Source organism: Oncorhynchus kisutch, linkage group LG30 (genome assembly GCF_002021735.2).
Source record: "Oncorhynchus kisutch isolate 150728-3 linkage group LG30, Okis_V2, whole genome shotgun sequence".
Taxonomy (NCBI): Eukaryota; Metazoa; Chordata; class Actinopteri; order Salmoniformes; family Salmonidae; genus Oncorhynchus; species Oncorhynchus kisutch.
The window spans coordinates 27,084,147-27,098,564 of NC_034203.2; the positions used below are offsets into that span (position 1 = coordinate 27,084,147).

At 43.3% G+C, this 14,418-nt stretch overlaps 1 protein-coding gene across 5 annotated transcripts in view; it reads right to left on the reverse strand.

Moving 5' to 3' along the window:
• Window positions 1-272: 272 nt before the first annotated feature.
• The window catches only part of LOC109874826 (myosin light chain kinase 2, skeletal/cardiac muscle), a 39,342-nt gene continuing 25,196 nt past the window's right edge, over window positions 273-14,418 (reverse strand). For all 5 annotated transcript variants that reach the window (XM_031810443.1, XM_020466840.2, XM_020466839.2 and 2 more), the window contains 11 exons: window positions 12,477-12,844; window positions 11,824-11,929; window positions 10,747-10,840; window positions 10,242-10,351; window positions 8,931-9,072; window positions 8,666-8,736; window positions 8,397-8,525; window positions 7,912-8,064; window positions 6,832-6,910; window positions 6,607-6,664; window positions 273-6,296 (listed from right to left, as the gene is read on the reverse strand). In XM_031810443.1, coding sequence (XP_031666303.1) covers window positions 6,608-6,664; window positions 6,832-6,910; window positions 7,912-8,064; window positions 8,397-8,525; window positions 8,666-8,736; window positions 8,931-9,072; window positions 10,242-10,351; window positions 10,747-10,840; window positions 11,824-11,929; window positions 12,477-12,844 — 1,309 coding nt within the window. In that variant the 3' untranslated portion in view covers window positions 273-6,296; window position 6,607. The remainder of the gene's footprint in view (window positions 6,297-6,606; window positions 6,665-6,831; window positions 6,911-7,911; window positions 8,065-8,396; window positions 8,526-8,665; window positions 8,737-8,930; window positions 9,073-10,241; window positions 10,352-10,746; window positions 10,841-11,823; window positions 11,930-12,476; window positions 12,845-14,418) is intronic.

The following is a 14,418-nucleotide window of genomic DNA, read 5'->3' on the forward strand; positions in this document are numbered from 1 at the left end:
TGTTGCATGTTGCTTTTATATTTTTGTTCAGTATATATTGAAATTGTGAGTTGGATACTGATTTATTTCCTAGCTTCACTGCCCTCTGCTGGACATGTGGGCAACATTATCAGAAACCCATAGGAATTGGTTGAGCCTTGAGCTACAGGAGCTACATTCAGGAACCCACCAACACTGAGTGACGGGACTCAGATCTAGAGATGTATTCTAATTTAACATTGGCAATACAGCGCAGTTTTGCTTTACAGATCATTTCAATGAAAAGACACTTGTGATAATAAAGGTGTTTTTCCTTTCTCTGTAATATTTATTTCATTTTTAATGCGACAACACTTCCAAATGCATATCCAATTCAAAATGCTTTTCACTCTGTTGCTTGGATCAGAAAAAGGACAATGTTTTTTATAGAAAAGATTTTACAGAATCTATTCTACTCTAACCTTCAAAACAATGACGATCAATGTTCAGTGGACAAGAGAAAGCAATTCCACGGTCTATACATCTGTAAACCTGAGAAAATATATATACCATAGAGGAAATGATAAAAAGTTGAAAACGTTCAATACTAACAATATTTGAATCTAATAGGTAGTATACTTTCCAATAGGCAACCTTCATGGAAGGTAATAAAGTCGTTTGATTTGATTACAATATGATAACATGCAGACAAGCATTAACAAACAACAATATTAACAATGCAAATTATTAAGCCCAACTCTACACATTGAAATAATGATGCATCATGTGTCTTATATGTACTATATTGGTTTTACTGAGCACATGCAAGCCAAAAACATGCTTTCATCAATTAAAATGAACAACAAAGGCCAAATAAAAAATGACCTGCTTAGTCTTAAACAAAGGTTTTTAAATGAAACAAAGAAAAAAAATGATAAGACTTGGATTATTTTAATTTAAAGTAAAAATGTGTTTTTTTATACACACATGAACAAGTATAATGTAGGACATGACTACAGACATAGGAACATGTCACTTCTAACAAGGTATTTTTCCTTCAATGCTATGATTAGTTTGATGAATTCATCTGATTTAAATAAATAACAATATAAAGTGGACATACTAGAGCTTGAAAACAGACCACACCAATTGTTTGTGTGTGTGTGTGTGTGTGTGTGTGTGTGTGTGTGTGTGTGTGTGTGTGTGTGTGTGTGTGTGTGTGTGTGTGTGTGTGTGTGTGTGTGTGTGTGTGTGTGTGTGTGTGTGTGTGTGTGTGTGTGTGTGTGTGAATTGTGAAATCATAACGAGCTGTCTCTGGAACTTAACCCTTAGATGCAGACTCTGATTCTGGGAGGCATTTTTTTACTTTGCCAATCATCTTGTTACAAAACGTTGTTCACAACCATTTCCATTTGTACAACTCTTTCCTTAGAGAAAGCACAGCTTTTCCAAAAATACAATATAGAATATATCAACGGCAATTAAAACAACAGATCAAATGATTTTAAGAAAATGAAAACAGGATAACAATGCCTTCCCAGACTAATGCCACCGAAAAAGTGTTAAGTACTCCAGATCCGCATTAAAGGGTTTAAGCACACATCTGCATATTTGATCTATTTACGCCAAATGTCACGAGAACACAAAACAAACAACAAACATATGACATTGGTCTATCTATCGGTCAAATTAAACAGGAAAATCCCTCGGTTTGCATGAATATACTCACATTCAGAGGAAAAGTGGGGTACAGTACTCAACATGGAACCCTTTTACATTAGCAGAAAATGAAATTAAAAAGAGATCAGAGTCACATCGAAGCATATATTGTGAGGTGCATTGTGGATAACTGATGTGTGAATCAAAATGAATTCACACATGAAGGAAGAGAGCAGTAAAACTGTATGAGCAGGGAAACAAACACACTTTGGATAAAAGTTCAGCTAGTTTGTCTGACAAAATCCCCAAAGTATTTACAAGATCAGGGCAGTTAGGTGTTGGTGTCCTGTTATACTGTCTTGCATTGTAGATTACATTCACATATTTAGCAAAATATCTTTCACTACACCCTCCAGTCTTCAAGGGCTCTACACTTTCACACTAAACTGTGGGAATAGTACTTTTACTTTGTAAAAGTAAGATAACATGTATTGTCCATTCATCACACAGCTCTGGTAGTTCTACAGGTGTAGTTCAATAGGTGTAGGTTTTGTGAGCATCCGAGGGGTGTAGGGGTGGGAAAAGCTGGCTTTTGGCCCCACCTGGTGGCTAAACAACCCAGTACAAGGTGTGGCATCTCTCCACAGAGACTTAATTGACTTCAGCTGCACATCTTGTACAGCTGGCTGCAATTAGGGCGGCAGAACATGGGGAGGCAGTGGCATTCAGAGAGGGAGAGAGAAAGCCGTGAGGAGGACACACCAAAGTTTTATCGCAAATATTGGACCAGTTTGCACCCAATGCCAAAGGTTTGAAGTTCTCTCTGCCCTGGGGTAAAAGATTATCTTCCCCAGTGACTTATGTTTATGTTCAGTTGCTGACATAAGGGCCAGTTGTTGATTTTGTTTATTGGCCTCATTTCTTTGTGAGAACATTATTTTGGGACATGAAGATTCCCCAAGCTACCTGTGAACCCTTTATTTATTTAATAAATCCTCTTTGAGGGCTGAATTGCCTTGTCTGTCTCTTGGTTTTGCATTACCACACGTGACACACTCCTCCATCTACGGAGTTGTTACACTGGTGGAGAATGTGAGTGTCCCCGTGTGGTAATGAAACCTGAGACAACCATTTAGACAAGTTATGGTGCCCTGTAGGCTGTGAGGACAGGGTTTTTTAAGTCGGTTTTTACAAGAGAAAATGCTGCTGGCAGAAGAATGGATGTCAAGTCCCTCAAACTTGAGGTGGTTGGCGACGGAGGGGACTAAGCACCACACATAAGGGAGCACTGAAGAGCTCTGAAGGTAGTCTTGAGTTTCTCACAGGCCATAAATAACTCTCGGCTCCCGGGTGGCGCAGCGTTCTAAGGCACTGCATCTCAATGCAAGAGGCATCACTACAGTCCCTGGTTTGATTCCAAGCTGTATCACATCCGCCCGTGATTGTGAGTCCCAAAGGGCGGTACACAATTGGCCCAGCATTGTCTGCGTCATGGCCTCAAACGGCTCCATGAGAAGTCAAGGCAGCTGGCCACCTTGCAAGAGGAGACTTTCAGCAACAGGAAGAGGGTAACCTGGCTGAAAAGTCAACTGAAAGAGAATCAAGTATGGTCCTCAGCCTGCAGGAGAAGTGCAGGGACCAAGGGGAAGAGGTGAGAAGGTAAAGACTAAGTGCCAGGATGTTGTAGTGACTTTGGAAGAAGAGGTCACTGTTCTGAATCGAGAACATTTGTCTTAAAGAGGTAGTTCACGCTGCCAAATGAGGAATCTGAAAAGCTTATGAAAAGTAATGCTCGGCTCAGAGGAAAAGCTCAGGTGAGAAGAATTAGAGGCAGGAAAGCTGCAGCTGAAGAGGGTCCTGGAGGTCTCTGAGGTAGCTCACGAGTGTGCAGAAAATGAGCATAGGGAGCAGGTAGCCAGCACCCAGAATTTAGAGATCTGCCGGCAGAGGGCAGAGCTACAAGGGGAAGCCCAGGCTGGGATGTTGGCCCTGTTGGAAGAAAAGCTGCACCCCAGTTCAAAACGAACAGGGGTTTCCACAAAGGTGCTGGATAAGCAGTAAGAGCAGGAACTGCCCAGGTAATTGAGAAGCAATGAAGAGGAACAATGTGCAGGCCTGTCTGGAAGAGGAGCAGGCAGCAAGAAGGCTTGAGCAGGAGGCAGTGAAGAGCCTCATAAGTGAATTGAAAAGGAATGAAGAGATGGCAAAGAAGTCAGCGATGGAAGCCAAGCAGAGAGTGGTGGAATTGATGGAGGAGAAGATGTCCCTGGCAGGTGAAGCCTCTGAATTGCAATCATAAGTGGAAAACGCAATGAGGCTCAGTAAATGCAGGATGTTGTTCAAAGGCTGGAGACATCTAATATGGCCTCGAGGGCCAAGTGGGAGCAGATCTTCTTGTTGCTCAAAAAGGAGCAGGAGAGGCTAAGTAGCCTTGAGGTGCAACTGCGTGAAAAGCATCAACACAGCCATCTGCTGAGGCAAGTCCTGGACTAGGGGGGAGACGGAGCTCTGGTGGGATCAAATCCCACTCTCCATTTCAGGGGACATGTTTGCTCCTTCGTGTGAGTTGTTTACCCACACCTCTGAACAGCCCCTTGACCGAAGAGAAAACAGCCTGTATGTCCAGAACCCATGGCCAGAGAAGATTAAAGGAACCCCGAAAAAGAAAACCTGGACCAGAGCATGGTTACACAGAGGGTTCCCAGGACAACCACACCAACAAGAATGTCAGTCCAAATACATTCCACTGATGACTCTCCCACTTTGTTTTCCCCAGAAGAGGTTTCAAGGTCCCCTGATGGTGAAGTGGTGACAGGGAGATGGCGGTCCAAAGGATTCAGCAGAGACCAGGGAAGTTCCAGTGCTCCAAAATCAAAAACTGGTGGGGAGACTGGGGTGAGCCCGTAGAAGGGCACTACCAGCCAAAAGGGAAGCAGCCCAATACTTTGGTGAGTGAAGTTTCGTCATGAGTTAAGAGGTCTGAAGGAAGGTTGAATTGTGATTCAGAAGTGAAGAGGTTTAAAGTCTGAAGTGTCTAACCATGGTTGACGTGAGTCTTCTTTCCAAAACCCAGAAGACAGAACTGCCAGCAGGTGTATCACTTGCACAGAAGGCAGTGAGACAAAGAACTCAACAGGGCGGTTGAGGCAACTAGCTCACCCTCAGGTCAAACCTCTGACACGACGCAGAGGAAAAAGTCACAGCCAGAGAAGAAGAATCCCCTTTAAAGACAGGAAGAGGCCAAGGAGGCAGTGGAACTCTGCCAGTCATCCACCCAGTCAAACGTGAATGGAAGAGCTACAAGACATGGGTAAGCCTGACAAACCAACTATGTTACTGAGCCTCTCCAGGAGTGGTGGAGTGTTGGAGAGTGGGCCTGGGAGTCAGAGGGCAAGTTCATTAAGATGGATGATGGTTATATGGTAACCCAAGACTTTGCCAAGCTCTTGGTTACCAGGGGGCCTCAGGGAGAGTCTTCCAACTCCACAGAAACTGGTCAACTACCATCAGGTACACCACCAGGGGACAGCGAGCCCCACCTTTACCATGAGGTAAAGGTCCAAGACGGCACTGTGGTGGTGAGTATGACCAATGAAAAGGGATGTTCAGAAATGGAGAAACCTCAAACTCCTGGCATGGACCTTCAAATGTCCTTTGACCAGAGCTGAGGCAGGTGGCATGCTGTCGGGGTGCTCTATTTTGAAAATGTTGAAGAAGCATGGTTTTCCAAGAAGGGCTGGAGGTGACCAAAAGAAATGCCCTGTGAAAGAAAAGGGGCTTGAGGTAAAACTGAGGTAAAACAAACATTTTTGAACATTTCTGTGATAATAACCCAAGACTTTGCAGAAACCCTGAGGCCCAAGTGGAAAAAGGCGAGCCGCTGTCATTCAAAGGAGAACGGGAAAGCTGGTGAGGAGGCACAGACGCATGGAGGTGAGAGCCTTCCCCCTCTCAATAACCATGAAGAGGGTGAACCATGGAGATGACGAACATCAACCTTTGTTGTATGACCCCTAGAGGTCCTGGGGTGTACCTCCATGGCCTTGGATTAGATGCCTGGTCAAGAGTTGACTCTATCGGGGCATTGGCCTGTACAAACCACAAGTTGAAGCAGGGATGGGCGGTGTGTGAGCATCCGAGGGGTGTAAGGGTGGGAAAGGCCGGCTTTTGGCCCCACTTGGTGGATAAACAACTCATTACAAGGTGTGGCATCTCTCCACAGAGACTTAATTGACTGCAGCTGCACATCTTGAACAGCTGGCTGCAATTAGGGTGGCAGAACATGGGGAGGCAGTGGCATTCAGAGAGGGAGAGAGAAAGCAGTGAGGAGGACACGCCTAACCATTGGACCAGTCAGTGACGACGGTTTGAAGCTCTCTCTGCCCTGGGAGAAAATAAATCACGGGGGAAGAATACAATTACATTCAGTTATTGCCATAAAGGGCCAGCTGTTGATTTTGATTATTGGCCTTGTTTTTTTTTTACCAGTTAATAAATCCTCTTTGAGTGCTGAATTGCCTTGTCTGTCTCTTGGTTTTGCACTACCACACATGACACACTCCTCCACCTACAGAGTTTTAACAGTTTAAATGTGTTCATACAGGTAAGCTCTGGTAGTTCTACAGGTGTACAGCAGGCTTGGTCCAAGTGGCCACCGCTGGCTCCGTCAAGTCATCATGCTGCTCAAAACATAAAGGGATAGAAAACAATTCAGTTTCAGCAATGTCAAAATTTCTGGGCTAAATCTGATCTGACTTTCTTGTCATGGGAAAATATTGAAACAAGCCTACACCTGGTGGTCTCTAGGAAGACATTACTGTTTTGTTGAGATTGAGAGCTGAATCCTGACGTGGGATATAACAATATCTTTTAGGTAAAACATCCCCTTTGATTATATAAGGTATTTGCACAAATGTTTAAATATGCAGTAGGATTGTGTCATAGTGGAGAAAATATGTGAGGTTTGATAAGGAAGGGTTAGAGACTTACCTCAACTATCTGTGGTGGGTACGCATGAAGATCTGCGTGAGCGGTTACACATGTTCTTCTGTAAAACCGAGGCAAAACACAAAGATAAGTCAATAACAATTTAAAAAAACTTCTAAACGAGAGCAAACCAATCAGTAGAACTACACCACTTCATAATATGGTAGCAACATAAGAGCTGTGATCCCATCCTATCCTGTCTATAAGAAGTGAGTGGGTGCCCTGTACCTTTTCATGAAGACGGTGATGGAGGACTGTGTCAGAGAGCCAAGGATGTCTCAACGCTTCAGAGGCACCTATCCTCCAACTGCAGAAAAACACACACAAACACACAGATATATATACAAACAGATGTAAAATGTCATAGAAGAAAAATAGATTTTAGATTGTTATTGCAAAATATACAGTATACGTGGTGCAATATACTGTGCCTCAAGAAAGTATTCAGACCCCTTGACTTTTTCCACATTTTGTTACATTACAGACTTGTTCTAAAATATATTCAATCATTGTTTTCCTCATCAATCTACAAACAATACCCCATAATGACAAAGTGAAAACAGGTTTTGTCGAAATTTTGGCAAATGTTTTAAAATGAAAAACAGAACACCTTATTTACATAAATATCCAAACCCTTTGCTATGAGACTCGAAATTGAGCTCATGTGCATCCTGTTTCCATGATCATCCTTGATGTTTCTACAACTTGATTAGAGTCCACCTGTGGTAAATTAAATTGATTGAACTTGATTTGGAAAGGCATACATGTCTATATAAAGACGCATCTGACAGTGCATGTCAGAGCAAAAACCAAGCCATGAGGTCAAAGGAATTGTCCGTAGAGCTCAGAGACCGGATTGTGTTGAGGCAAAGATCTGGGGAAGGGTACCGAAAGATTTCTGCAGCATTGAAGGTCCCCAAGACCACAGTGACCTCCATCATTCTTAAATGGAAGAAGTTTGGATCCACCAAGGCTCTTCCAAGAGCTGGCTGCCCCGCCAAACTGAGCAATGTGTGTGTCTTTTGTGTGTGTGCGTGTGTATTACTTTCTAACCCTACCACCCCTCCTCTAATTGGAGTAAAGTAGTAAACAACAATGCTTAGGCCTCTACTTCCAGCTTAATACATTAGCAAAAAAAACAAAAAAAACTGTTTTTGTTTTGTCATGATGGTGTGTAGATTGATGAGGGAAAAAACTATTTAATCTGTTTTAGAATAAGGCTGTAACGTAACAAAATGTGGAAAAAGTCAAGGGGCATGAAGACTTTCCGAATGCACAGTATTTTGAAATCAAGCAGATGTATGATACCTTTTATTGATGATGAGGAGTTTGGAGATGAAGTCTTTGGCCTCCTCTGAGATGTCTGTAAATTCTGCCTCTTCAAAATTCCACTGGCAGGCCAGAATGTTATTCAAAGTCTCATTGTCGTCGTCACCTAGGAAGGGACACAAACCGCTTAGCCTGTGGAAGAAGAGGAATAATCTTTATTGTGTGTGTGTGTGTGTGTGTGTGTGTGTGTGTGTGTGTGTGTGTGTGTGTGTGTGTGTGTGTGTGTGTGTGTGTGTGTGTACGTTTGGGCTCCTGAGTGGCGCAGCGGTCTAAAGTCACTGCATCTCAGTGCTAGAGGCGTCAATGCTATGGGAGTTCCATAGGGCAGCGCACAATTGGCCCAGCACCTTACGGGTTAGGGTTTGGCCAGGGTAGGCCGTCGTTGTAAATAAGAATTTGTTCATAACTGTCTTGCCTAGTTAAATAAAGGTTAAATCAATAAATGAGTGTGCATGTGTACTCACAGCATATATGTAATCACTCCCAGGCTCCACATGTCGGTGTTGAATGACACAAATTCGTAGTTGACAACTTCTGGGGCCAGGAACTCTGGGGTGCCGAAATTTATTCGTAACTTCTCTCTGGGCTTGTATCTAGGGGGAATACATGCTTATTTTTATTGGGAATCTATCAATACAAATACAATAGTTTAATGCTGCATGCACTGATACATCATATATGATATACAATTATGCTAATTCAAGTGGACGATTCATGTGAATATGAAACCTACTTTCTGGCAAGTCCAAAGTCGATGATCTTAATTTTATTCGTGACTCTGCTCACACATAGAATATTCTCTGGCTGAAAAAGGTGAAACAATAGCAACACAGTAGTATATAGAAACCATTGTTGCCTGTTGTGTAGAATCTGATATGCGATCAATAACATCAGTGGCTATGGAAAACAATGACCTCTGGCACATTAACACTGATCTGAAGCAATAAGTATATATTTTTTTGCTCACCACCCCTGTCAAACACAGTGTGGTAGTCTACCTTGAGGTCCAGGTGGAGGATGTACATCTTGTGCATGTGCTGCAGGCCCTCACAGATCTGCCTGATGAACAGCACCGTGTCCAGCTCCATCAGAGTGTAGTTCTCATCGATGATCCTGTCAAAGAGCTCCCCTCCATCCACACTACAATCACACACACAAAAACACATTAGGATGCTGCAGAAACGTATGAAGCAAATTGCCCAAAAACAGGACTTGAGCTTGGGGTTGCTAGGAAGTAAAGACTGCATGTGCCATGATCTGAATCAGTAGACTCAAAATGCTGCTGTACTTTCCTGAACACATTCACTATAATTTAATTTCATTCAAGTTTCCTCAAAATCCATTTATTTAAAGATACTACAAGACAGTGCACTGACCTATCGTGTATTCTCTATCTACAGTGGCATCATGGCATAAAAATGATGTCAAATGAATTTAAGCTTAAAGATGAGGGTTGAGAAAACATTGTGGGAAGGAACAGACAGCGAGGCAGAGAACCATAGACATACACTACATTACAAAAAGTATGTGGACACCTGCTTGTTGAACATCTCATTCCAAAATCATGGGCATTAAAATGGAGTTGGTCCCTCCATTGCTGCTATAACAACCTTCTCTCTCGTAGGAAGGCTTTCCACCAGTGGAGGCTCTTCAGAGGAGGAAGGGGAGGACCATCCTCCTCAGTGAAATTTCATGAAAAATGTCATTGTAAAACATTTAAAAAGTTATCCTTTTTAGATAAAACTATACTAAAAATAATCACATCACCAAATAACTGATTAAAACACTACTTTGCCAAGAAGGTCTACAGTAGCCTCAACCGCTGTCTGTAGGGTAGCACCATGGTGTAGCCAGAGGACAGCTAGCTTCCATCTTCTTCTGGGTACATTGACTTCAATAGAAAACCTAGGAGGCTGATGGTTCTCACCCCCTTCTATAGACTTACACACTAATTATGACAACTTCCGGAGGACGTCCTCCAGCCTATCAGAGCTCTTGTATCTAGTACTGAAAGCATAAGCTTCAACTAGCTAGCACTGCAGTGTATAAAATGTGGTGAGTAGTTGAATCAAAGAGTGAGAAAGGCAATAGCTGAACAGTTTTGAACAAAACAATTTCTTCCAAAATGAAGGACAAGCACTTTAAGCTTCACTTACTGAGCTAGCAAATGCAGCTAGCTAGCCCCAGACCATTATTCCTCATCTACCAAACTTTACAGTTGGCCCTATAGATTGGGGCATTTACTTTTGTATATATAGTGTACAATAAAATGCTGATATGTGTTATTTAGTTCTGTGGAGGGAACGTACTATTCCAGCACCAGGATGATGTCGTTCCTGGACTCGTAGGCGGCGTAGAGCTGGATCAGGTTGGCGTGGTCCAGCTGGTTCATGACCGTGATCTCATTCTTCACCACCTCCTACATGCCAAACACACACCAACCACACAATGAGAGGTGTCAGATGTTCGCTTGCAGCTAGCAAGCAGTGTACGGCTCTTCTATTCTGTAACATTTAGCAGAAAATGAGGAAGAAACATATTCCCCGTCCATCCACTTCTTTAGAGTGAAAAGGTTTTTAAGAGTGTTATGTTCAGATGTCTAATTCCACATTTAAAAAATAATTAAATACAGGAGGTTTGCACTCAAAAAGTATTTCAAAATAACTTACTTTTTCAAGGAAGCTGCAAGGTGTGTAGAGGTTTTTTATATGCATGCAAAACGCACATAGCCTTCAAAGATACATTTTTAAACCTTAACAAGTGTAGTTTATTCAGTTTATATTCCAAGTACATTTACTCATTAAGAATTAGTACCTTCTCTTTCTGACTCCGGGCTTTGATGATCTTGGCAGCCAGGGTGAGACCCGAGGAGTTTTCCATGCATTTGTGCACCTGGCCAAAACGACCTCTAAGAGAGTGACGGAAAAATAAGTAAGGTGTCTTCAGTTTCTGACTTGTTTTCTTTTTTAGAACGTAACCTTACTCCCTCTCCCTCTGACTAAGAGTTGGCACAACGATCACCTGTAAGTCACAAATCCTATAATGTTACTCATCCAGGTAATATGTCCCCTGAATGGAGGGGGATTGCACAGTCAGAAGATGAACTACTTGAACTATCAAAACTATTTCATCAGTATGTCCTCGGATACTAAATCAGTTCTCCTCCAATACAAGAAAGTAACATAATTTTGTGAAGGAATTGTATTGTTCATTTCACCTTTATTTCATTAAATGAGAGTAAGGGTCCTCTCTTTGAAAATGTAGATTAACACTTAGAGATTAGCTCACAGCTGGCAGTGGGGGTATGGTTTCACATACCCCAAAGGCCTTCAGTAAAAATAACTGCCCTGACTCTGGAGTAATGAACCAGGGGAGAGGAGAGGAGAGGAGAGGAGAGGAGAGGAGAGGAGAGGAGAGGAGAGGAGAGGAGAGGAGAGGAGAGGAGAGGAGAGGAGAGGAGAGGAGAGGAGAGGAGAGGAGAGGAGAGGAGAGGAGAGGAGAGGAGAGGAGAGGAGAGGAGGGTTACAGAACTCAACATTGTTGAGGACCTCTGTTCCTCTCTGTCTATGATTTAGGTGAGATATAATTTGTTCCATGAGTTTGGTTCCAAAAGACAATGGAGAATCGACTAATAATTGACAAATGTCTAATAACTCAGTACAATGTAGGAAAGAGCTCGATGGAGAGGAGTCGTTGATGGCCTGTGCTCTCTGGGGAGCGATCGGCCTAAGCAGGCACTATTTTAGGTTACTCTTTAGAACCTCACAATGGTCACAGCGGATGGATACAATTATTCTTGAATTTGAAGTTAAACAGTTGAAAAGTCATTTCAAATTTGACCTTGTGGTTCAAATCATTATGTATCGCTAGGAACAGGATAGGTACACTTACCCTCCGAGAACCTCTGCTCTGTTGATGGTGTAGAAGTTGCTGATCTGGTTCGGTTTGGCTGACACCATCCGATGGTTGAATGGAGCCGGAGGAGGAGAGCTTTTATCTTAAAGGAGATATGATACAAAATGATTTCATTTTTAACCATTTAACCATGGAAGTCACATAGAGATTGACATCTATTTTTCAAGTGAGCCCTGGCAAACAGTAGCATGGAGGGGAAATAGAAGCTGTATTGTTAATCAGTTAGCATGTGGCTCTATTAATGGTACCTCATAATCAAGTTATCATCCTGTGCTAACTAACACACTGTGGTAAACATGAGAAAGGAGATACAATGTTGGTTATGCAGACGACAGTACTCTCGTACTTTGTTACTCCTAGGAAGCATGCTTTTTATACCATAATTCAATATGATTATGAACATTTTCTACAAAAAGAGAAAGAATAGCCACCATATCAAAAATCTATTGGACTTCATATCAGGACAAATCCTAATATTTGTTTGCGTAACTCCAGTTTTCCACTGAGATTAATGTGTGATTTATGGAATCGTTGAGTTGAGTGTGCACATTTCAAGTTCCTCCCTCAGTACTTATCACCTTTCCCCCAGACTTAAAGCCACAGTGCCCCATAAAAATGCTGGTCCTCACCAATGAAGAACTGTTCCCCAGTAGACTGCCTGACTTCTGTAGACTGATCCGGCTTCTTCTCTTTTCCCATCCTCTCCTTCAGTTCCACACGGATATCCACCCCGTCTGCCTTGAAGATGCCCCATCCCTCATCCTCATCCTCTGGTCTTTCTCCTTCCTCTTCCTCCTGCCTCTCCCCCTGCTCCTTCTCCCCCTGCCTCAAATATTCCTCTCCTGCTCCTCCCTCCACCCGACTCTTCTTGTGGTCCTCCACTCCCAGGTCTTCCTCCGCCACGCGACGCTTACTGCTGGTGCTGCACTCTTCAATCTGGTCCTGTTCTGCAGCTTCCAGAGACTGAGAGGAGGCACTTCGGTTGTGGACTTCACAACTGGAATAGACAAACATAAACTCAGAAAAGAAAAAAATGTCCTCTCACTGTCAACTACGTTTATTTTCAGCAAACTTAACGTGTAAATATTTGTATGAACATAACAAGATTCAACCACTGAGACATAAACTGAACAAGTTCCACAGACATGTGACTAACAGAAATTGTATAATGTGTCCCTGAACAAAGGGGGGGGGGGGGTCCAAATCAAAAGTAACAGTCAGTATCTGGTGTGGCCACCAACTGCATTAAGTACTGCAGTGCATCTCCTCCTCATGGACTGCACCAGATTTGCCAGTTCTTGCTGTGAGAGGTTACCACACTCTTCCACCAAGGCACCTGCAAGTTCCCAGACGTTTCTGGGGCGAAAGGCCCCAGCCCTCACCCTCCGATCCAACAGGTCCCAGACGTGCTCAATGGGATTGAGATCCAGGCTCGTCGCCTGCCATGGCAGAACACTGACATTCCTGTCTTGCAGGAAATCACGCACAAAACGAGCAGTATGGCTAGTGGCATTGTCATGCTGGAGGATCATGTCAGGATGAGCCTGCAGGAAGGGTGCCACATGAGGGAGGAGGACGTCTTCCCTGTAATGCACAGCGTTGAGATTGCCTGCAATGACGACAAGCTCAGTCTGATGATGCTGTGACACTCCGCCCTAGACCATGACGGACCCTCCACCTCCAAATTGATCCCGCTCCAGAGTACAGGCCTCGGTGTAACGCTCATTCCTTTGACGATAAATGCGAATCCAACCATCACCCCTGGTGAGACAAAACCGCGACTCGTCAATGGAGAGCACTTTTTGCCAGTCCTGTCTGGTCCAGCGATGGTGGGTTTGTGCCCATAGGCACTGATGTCAGGTGAGGACCTGCCTTACAACAGGCCTACAAGCCCTCAGTCCAGCCTCTCTCAGCCTATTGTGGACAGTCTGAGCACTGATGGAGGAATTGTGTGTTCCTGGTGTAACTCGGGCAGTTGTTGTTGCCATCCTGTTCCTGTCCCGCAGGTGTGATGTTCGGATGTACCGATCCTGTGCAGGTGTTTTTACATGTGGTCTGCCACTGCGAGAATGATCAGCTGTCCGTCCTGTCTCCCTGTAGCGCTGTCTTAGGTGTCTCAAAGTATTGACATTGCAATTTATTGCCCTGGCCACATCTGCAGCAAGTTCATACAGATGAGCAGGGACACTAGGCATCTTTCTTTTGGTCAGTAGAGTCAGTAGAAAGGCCTCTTTAGTGTCCTAAGTTTTCATAACTGTAACCTTAATTGCCTACCGTCTGTAAGCTGTGAGTGCCTCCACAGGTGTGTGTTCATTAATTGTTTATGGTTCATTGAACAAGCATGGCAAACACTGTTTATACCCTTTACAATGAAGATCTGTGAAGTTATTTGGATTTTTATGAATTATCTTTGAAAGAGGGTCCTGAAAAAGGGACGTTTCTTTTTTTGCTGAGTTTATTTTAGAAATTAGTGTGTGTATTTGAAAGACAGGGATCACAGAGTGAATGGTACTGAAGTAGAGAGAGAAATAAAGAGAGAGGGACAGAGAGTGAGAGACAGAGAACGAAACA